General features: G+C 42.1%; 1 protein-coding gene across 1 annotated transcript; it reads left to right on the top strand.

Annotated features, from left to right (window-relative positions):
• The first annotated feature begins 2966 nt into the window (after positions 1–2966).
• On the top strand, positions 2967–6504 carry LOC134075099 (uncharacterized). The gene is made up of 4 exons (XM_062530579.1): positions 2967–3077; positions 4314–4577; positions 4825–5160; positions 5703–6504. The coding sequence occupies exons 1-4, from the start codon at positions 3005–3007 to the stop codon at positions 5849–5851; spliced, it is 822 nt and encodes a 273-aa protein (XP_062386563.1). The 5' UTR covers positions 2967–3004; the 3' UTR covers positions 5852–6504.
• Positions 6505–8598: the final 2094 nt, after the last annotated feature.

Raw genomic sequence — 8598 nt, 5'->3', positions numbered from 1 at the left:
GACTCATTTGGTTGTATATATTTTCCCATGCATTGTTTGCTGTAGAATGATAAATGCCTGAGTTTGATTGAAAAGCAGCCATAGCTACGCAAATATCTGTGTAATTATAATTTTCAAAACAGGCTCGTAGTATTTGTGTTATGAGTTTAAATGTATATGTGACCTCAGAATGATCTAATGAATGAAAATACAGTAAGTGTAAATAAAAACAAATGCAAATAAAGCAAAATCTGACTTGCGGAGGAGTTGATGTCTGTGTATTCATACACTTTTTACTGTATAGGTATTGGGTGCAAATATGTTGCATAGATGTTTAGGCTGTCTTTCCTTGAATTAACAATGCACTTTGTGGTGGCTGTTCTGCACTAAAAAGGCAAAGTGCTGTAACTATGGCAACATTGAAACTGAGAACAATGCCTTCAAAGTTTTCACACTGGCCAACCAAGCATGTTGCAGGTACAATAGTGGTGATACATACGATTTGCGCTTCTCATTCGTCTTTTTATCTATCCTCCCTTCCTTCCTTTCTCAGTCGTCCGGCTCGTTCCCACTGATCTAAAGAACACTGGATAGACCATTGTTGCCACCCCATCATTCTTTATCTAGATCAGTGGAAATGAGTACCGAGGAAAGAAAATGAGAGTACAGTACTCCTATAGTCATATGTGTAACTTTTTTTCTTTATTCTTGCCTTCAAAAAGTTACACATATGACTAGGAGTGCTGTACTCGTTTTCTTTGAAGTGCCCAATGAATACCTTTATAGGAAGGGAAAAAAAGAAAAAAAAAACATTGTTATGACCTTTGACCCCAAAATTGTAGATACTGCCTTTGTATTACCTCAAAAAACTAGAGTGCTATTACAAAGGCAAAGTGCAGTAGCTACAATTTACTGTAGATGTGTTAAGAACATAACTTGACTATTGCCAATATGTCTTGTACAATGTATCCATGTAGGTATCTCTTTCTGTTAAAGTGTAACTGCACCCTAAAATATGTTTTTTAAGCTGTTGATTGATTGAAATTACTCATACGTGGTGACCTACACTATTACCAGGGTTAATATTGACAAAAATCGTGTTTCCCAAGAAAAGCAACGTTTCGTATGATTTTGTATTGGAGATATAGCTCTCCGCGCCCTCTACAGGTTGAAACATGCCACGACATTTTGATTTTGATACTGTCTTCAAGGTGTGCGTGTCTGTGTGTGTTTGTGTGTCTGTGTGTGTGTGTGTGAGTGTGAGTGCAGGGCTGGACACCCTGGGTCACTGGGAAGAGAGGTCAATTTTCTGTGCTGGTGTCAAACACACAGACACCAGCTGCACAGACAAGCACATCCACCATACATCAACATACACACATGTATTTCCACAATACACCAGCCTGCACTGGTACACTCGTACACACTCGCACACCCACACACAAACAGACACCCACACACACACAAACAGACACACAAACAGACACAGACACGCACACCTTGAAGACAGTATCAAAATCACAAGGGCACTCCACATGAAACCAACAATGGCAGACAAACCAGCAGACTCACGGGCTGAGGAACTCGACCCGAGGCCAGCGTGAACACCGGCAACGCTTCTGCCAATCTGTAGACGAAGTAAAAGCTAAAGTTTAGACACAATAGTGTAGGCGACGTACCGAGTGGCTGATGATTTCCCACTACAGCTGGCAAGATGGAGCCTGTGCGGCCACCACTTCTCACTACTGATGATGACTAAGGCTATAGGTATAGGAGACAGGGGGATCAGGACAGCTATAATGGGGCAAAGGTAGAGATGAAAACGCCTGGTGAAGGTAGTGTCGTGGAAAAAAACACTGCTTTAACTTAACTTTAAATCTAACTTAGCACTCTGAACAAAAACCAGAAGATGAGAAGTAGCCGCTTGTGGCCTTTATTCGCAGAGTCCTCCAAGACACAACTCTGAACAAGCAGAGCCTAAGTGTTGCCAAGCAGGAGTCACGAATGATGGATGCCCTCTGCAGCGGGATGTCCACGACCCAGGCCTTGGGGAGAAGGTGCGCACGTCCTGAGGAGGCCCCCCTTGGGAGAGGGGTTTTAAGTGTCCCCACAACACCTCCTTTGTTTACTTCTAGCCAATCCTACCCAAATGTTTTCCAATTATGTAAATAGGAGATTCTTATCTTCCAATCAATATAAAAATGATATCATACGTGGATGAGGCCACTTGGCCTGCCCCTTAAATTATTTAATTACTCTACAGTAGGCCTGGGGCTACAATGGGCCTGGTTCATGACCGGGGCATGACCGCTCAGCTGTGTGTGTGTGTGCGTGAGTGTGTGCGTGTGCGTGTGTATGTGTGTATGTGTGCATGTGTGTGCGTGCGCGTGTTTGTGACATCATCCTTTTGCTCCTGCCCAGCAACACATGTATTGTTGCTACCACAGTAGCCTGCCTGAGCCGATATGGCTCTAACGCCCAACCGAACCAGTATGTACTGGTTCAGTAACCACCGAGCCCAACTGTCACTCTGTGCTGCAACGATCTTGGACTATTCTGATTCAAGTAGCCTAGAATGGGTGTCTCCATTGTGTGTGTGTGTGTGTGTGTGTGTGAGAGAGAGAGAAACAGAGAGAGAGTGGGAGAGAAAGAGAGAGTGAGAGCGGGGCAAGGAGAGGCTATAGGGCATATTTATGTGAAATACTGTAGCAACAAAATAGAAACAGAATGGCCCATTATGTGGTGGTTCTCAAAGCGATGATACTGTACATGGTTTCTAAGCTAAAACATTTTGTGTCACATACAGCAAACATCTTTTCACAATCTGCTAGCTGTCTGGTCCCCTGAATACACTGTAAAAATGTGGTTTCTGGAGACGGCGCGCTCTTCAAAAACGGAAACGAAACCAGCCTTGAAACGGAAACAAACCCGAGGCCTGAGAAACAGTGTTGAAACAGGTAGAGGCACTTGCCTGTTTGGAAGCACAAGCAAACCCAGTCCTCAACAGCTCTCCCGGTACACAGGCATGGAATGGATCATTACCCTCCACGGAATACTGCTCTGGATCTCACTGGGTCCTTTCCACTTCCATGTATCAGGTAAGAAAGCTCCAGTTTACATGAATACTGCGTAATACAGACGATTACGGCTTTATCTGACTCAGTCCTCACACACATGCTGGTGTAGGCTACATGTGCATGTGGACGTAGAGTGTTGGAGGTCACAGTGGTTTGTGGTGTGTGTGTGTGTGTGTGTGTGTGTGTATTTTAGCACTAAACTGTTGTGATAGCCTAATTCCAAAAGTCTGATCAACTTGCTGATTAACTTGTTAAGAAATAAGCTGGTGTACGCGTGTATATGGTCGCAGCGCGCTAGTGTAGGCGTGCATGTGGTTAGTGGTTTCACTTCCTCAACAAGAAAAATAAGGTTTTTGTGTGTATTTTAGCATTGAACTTTTGTGATGGCGGTAGGCCTAATTCCAAAAGTCTAATTTGATTGACTCTTTAATGAAAGAGACAAAAGTAAGCTCCTAAAATGAATGGGCCTATTAGTTAATTACTAATGAAGTTTAACACTTATACAAGTTCTGTTTCAACACTTACATTGTTGCAGCAATATGAATTTCCCGCCCCCTCAAAGTCCCGCCCAATCCATCAGAGTTGTATGCCTTCAGTGTTGTCAATTCTTATATGCTTACACAGGCCTTTGTTATAAGCATCAAACAATTATAAAGCACTGATGCATGTTTTCAAATCCCTAAACGGGACTGGACCAAACCACCTCTCAGACATCAGCATGTAGCCTACATACCTTCAGTTCCAGACCACTCATATCACTGGGTAATATTCATGACTGGCACTAAACATGATGGCACAGCAGGTTATATGTGGTTTAATTTTCATTCTATAGACATATACAGTACATGGAGTGCTTTTATCGTATTGTTTTCATTCTGGACAAAGGTGTCTACCAAATACCATAACCATTTTAGAGCCAACAGAATATGCTATGCAATTTCATTTTAGAACCAGCAGATTACGCTATGCGGTTTCAGTCTGTTGTTTATCTAAAGCACATTTAATTGCTCGTATGCAATGTGTAACACACACTTGTGCTAAGACGTCCATGTCAAAGTTTGATCAAGTTTGATGTTCACATGACAGTAAGTTATTCATGAAGTACCCAGTCACACATGAAGGTCTAGAATCCAGAGTTGGTGATGTGAGAGAGAACTCATCCAAAAAGGAACTTGCAGAGATGGTTCCTGAAGCTTCCTCAGCTGCATCGCTATCTGCTCATTGCTTGCTGTTTTTCCTGGGTGTTCTGGGGAGCAGGTCTGTACTGCGATGGAGAGAAGCCAGTCATCGTCCCTCCTGCTTTGGTGGTGAAGTACGGAGATCCAGCCACGGCAACCTGCCGAGTTCCGTACGATACTGACATGATGGGCTGGGAGGGAAGCGTGATAGAGAGTGAAAGTGGACGGCAGATAGACCTGAGTGTGGACAGAGTCACATGGTCACTGCTGGATCCTGGCATATCATGCTTCGCCGACTCTCGTCACGGAACATGTGTGACTCCTCTACCCATCACTATTTATAGTAAGTGAATCTGTTGTTTCCTGTTGACAAGTCCAGGGTGATGCTCAAATAGCACATATTGAAATAAAAAATCTGTGTTATCTTTTTATGGTATTGATATTAGAGACAAATTTATTTTTTTGATTATCTTAAAGACACTGACGGTTTCACTGTTTTCCTGCCTCAGGATAGATCAAATTTCAAAATTGTGTGTGTGTGTGTGTGTGTGTGTGTGTGTGTGTGTGTGTGTGTGTGTGTTTCTCTACAGAAATGCCAGAGCATGTGGCCCTTTTTATAAGCGATGCTGGTCCACTGGTGGAGGGGCAGCAGTACTCACTGCAGTGTGAGGTTCAGAGTGTGGCTCCAGTGAACAGACTCACCGTCATCTGGTTCAGAGGGGACGACGAGCTGCAACGTTCAGGACGCCCTCAGTTCACTGTTGAGGGAGATCAGTCTCAGAACGTCACTGTGAGCACTATTCTGAGTATCACAGCTTCCAGAGAGGACCACAGAGCATTCTACAGCTGTGCTGCTCATCTGGATATGAACACAGCTGAGCCCATTCCTGACACCAGATCCAATAGTGTCCGACTGGAAGTATTGTGTAGGTCGATTAATGTCATGATTTACAATCTTTATACTGTTTGTACTGAATATGCTTCTACAATTTCAGATTAGATTAGATTCAACTTTATTGTCATTGTGCAGAATGCAAGTAGACTGGCTAAACCCAGCTCGATCTGCCAGCAGTTGGATTTCGCCCTGCAGGTCAGGCTGGCTTATCCACCAGACGCACCCAAATTCTTGGTCTGATTGGTTGAAGAACTGCTCAAGCGTACAGAGTCATTTGAACTATGCCCATTGATCATGCCTTGTGTGCAGTAGAAATACAGCAGGCCATCAATGTTCAATCTCAAAAGATTGAGTTACAATTCAAGTATAAGGACAACAAAATGCAGTTTGTGTCTAGAAATGTTAACCAGAAGTGTACAAAAACAGAAAACTTACCGCAGGACATCTGATAATCATGTTGTTCTCCCTGGAATATCCTATAATAACCTGGTGATGATTTGTCATTGTCATTCATATCTCTCTCTCTCTCTCTCTCTCTCTCTCTCTCTCTCCCTCTCCCTATCTCTTTCTCAGGCAACCAGAGTGGAATCATAATCGGTGTAGTAGTAGGAGTGGTGTTGCTCCTAGTTATTGTAGGTGCAGTTTATATCACACTTAAAAAAGGGGCTCAGGTGTTTTATAGAACTATGCAGGCTTTCAAGAGGGGGGGGGGGTTCTTTTGATGAACCCTTCATGGGGTGCCATAGAGTATATGAAGCATGCAGTAGAACCATTTTTGGTCCTAAGTAGCAGTGCAACTGTTTGAAAATAAAAGTCTGCGCTACAATAATTCACCGTTAAATGATTTAACTATTTAAACTGCTCAACTGTTTAACTGTTCAGCCATTTCAACTGTCAGTTGTCATCAACTATGACTCCCGGCCACTGTTTCCTCTGCCCACAAATGTTTCAAAATAAAAGCTCTTACTACAATAATTCACTATGGCATAATTGAACCATTTAAACTAACCTCCCCTCCCCTCCCCCCCCAAAAGCTTCTGTATACAAAGTGGCACACATACATTCATGTCACATAGTTATCTCATTATTATTATTACATTATTATTATTTATTTCAATTTTTTACTTATATGGTTGTTCATCGCGTGGACTCATTTGGTTGTATATATTTTCCCATGCATTGTTTGCTGTAGAATGATAAATGCCTGAGTTTGATTGAAAAGCAGCCATAGCTACGCAAATATTTGTGTAATTATAATTTTCAAAACAGGCTCGTAGTATTTGTGTTATGAGTTTAAATGTATATGTGACCTCAGAATGATCTAATGAATGAAAATACAGTAAGTGTAAATAAAAACAAATGCAAATAAAGCAAAACCTGACTTGCGGAAGTATGTCTGTGTATTCATAAACTTAGAGGTATTGGGTGCAAATATGTTGCATAGATGTTTAGGCTATGTCTTTCCTTTAATTAACAATGCACTTTGTGGTGGCTGTTCTGCACTAAAAAGGTAAAGTGCTGTAACTATGGCAACATTAAAACTGAGAACAATGCCTTCAAAGTTTTCTCACTGGCCAGCCAAGCATGTTGCAGGTACAATAGTGGTGATACTTACGATGGGCGTTTATCATTCCCCTTCCTTCCTTTCTCAGTCCTCCGGCTCGTTCCCACTGATCTAAAGAACACTGGATAGACTATCCCATTGTTGCCGCCCCATCATTCTTTATCTAGATCAGTGGAAATGAGTACCGAGGATAGAAGGGAGGATAGATAAAAAGATGAGTGAGAGGTGCCCAATGAATCAATAAAGTTCATAGAACGCGCTCAACTCACGAAATATTAAGCTGACTGGGTGCTTGTGCCCATACGGAATAAATCAAAGAAAACGAGAGTACAGCACTCCTAGTCATATGTGTAACTTTTTTTCTTTATTCTACAGGCAAGAATAAAGGCAAAAAGTTACACATATGACTAGGAGTGCTGTACTCTAATTTTCTTTGAAGTGCCTAATGAATACCTTTATAGGAAGGGGGAAAAAAGGGAAAAAAAACAACAACAAACAAACCTTTGACCCCAAAATTGTAGATACTGCTTTTGTATTAGGCTACCTCAAAAAACTAGAGTGCTATTACAAAGGCAAAGTGCAGTATAATTTACTGTACATGTGTTCAGAACATAACTTGACTATTGCCAATATGTCTTGTACAATGTATCCATGTAGGTAGGCCTATCTCTTTCTGTTAAAGTGTAACTGCACCCTAAAATATGTTTTTTGAGCTGTTGAATGATTGGAATTACTCATAAGTGGTGACCTACACTATTACCAGGGTTAATATTGACAAAAATCGTGTTTCCCAAGAAAAGCAACATTTCGTATGATTTTGTATTGGAGATATAGCTCTCCGCGCCCTCTACAGGTTGAAACATGCCATGGCATTTTGGTCCAAAATGCTATTGGAATGCTGACGTAGTCCTGCACTTTTCTTCCGAGGCTACGTCACCGGGTCGTTACAAATTAGGAATGAAACGCCCCAACACCTGCTGCCCTGATTAGCCTACCTGTGATAAGCCATGTCTGCAGCACTCATTCCCAGATTGACACGAAATCACCATGGTTGATTGGCTGCAGCAGTGCTGCACTACCTTCCAAATTTCAGAACGTCTCGCCCATTTTGAAAGCCTTTTTATGGGAGTTATGGGGTGAAGTTACACTTTAATTCTTCAAAGCAGGCTGGCTACCTGATCATATGACCCCAAAACCTGGGCTACTCAGGCACCTGTATTTGACCACGCCCTGATGAAGGCCTAGATGGCTGAAACTGGTTGGTCGTTTATTACTTTGGGTTACCCTATGAATGGGTATAGATAGTGATTTCTTGCACTCTCTGCTCTCCCCTTATGATTCTCCCAGACAGTTGGGACATTAAGTGGTCATGGCATCAGCCTGGTGATCCTCCTTTACGTGCTCTTACTTCTCATATCTTTAACCACCAGGAGTTTTTCTTTTCCTGTGCGTCTGTCAAAAGCAGTCCTAACAGCTCCATCCTGTCTCCCTATTTTCTTAGAAAGCAGTTAACTGCCTTTTTCCCCTCATGTGTTAATGAATATTGTCACATTGTTGTTATTGCTGTTATTGCACAGAAATGTGGGGTCACTTGTCCATGACTTTGTGAAATGTCCATTCCACTTCGTTAGACAAGTAAAGTCAAGTCATTTTTAAGCGCATTTAACATGCACATGTTAGACAGAATGCCAGCTGAGAGCTGAGTTGCTTTACTTTCTACAACAGTAGAGAAATCTTTTTTTTTTTTTGCCCAAAACATTACAACTGGACATCTGATTATCAAATTGTTCTTTCTAATCAAAAAAGTAGCCACCACTACTGCTGTCTCACAGGGAATTAAGCCACTTGTATCTAAGTGAGTGTTTTCAGAGGAAGGGGGCAGTATAGCACCATGAAAAGCCCCTC

The sequence above is a fragment of the Sardina pilchardus genome, chromosome 1, assembly GCF_963854185.1.
Source record: "Sardina pilchardus chromosome 1, fSarPil1.1, whole genome shotgun sequence".
Taxonomy (NCBI): Eukaryota; Metazoa; Chordata; class Actinopteri; order Clupeiformes; family Clupeidae; genus Sardina; species Sardina pilchardus.
This window is presented reverse-complemented; position numbering and strand designations above follow the sequence as displayed.

Excerpts from the sequence above, each read along its gene's own strand:
- LOC134075099 (XM_062530579.1), top strand. The coding sequence starts at position 3,005 with ATGGAATGGATCATTACCCTCCACGGAATACTGCTCTGGATCTCACTG. Across the intron at positions 4,578-4,824 it reads TCTACCCATCACTATTTATA|AAATGCCAGAGCATGTGGCC; the intron begins GTAAGTGAATCT and ends GTTTCTCTACAG. Across the intron at positions 5,161-5,702 it reads TGTCCGACTGGAAGTATTGT|GCAACCAGAGTGGAATCATA; the intron begins GTAGGTCGATTA and ends TCTCTTTCTCAG.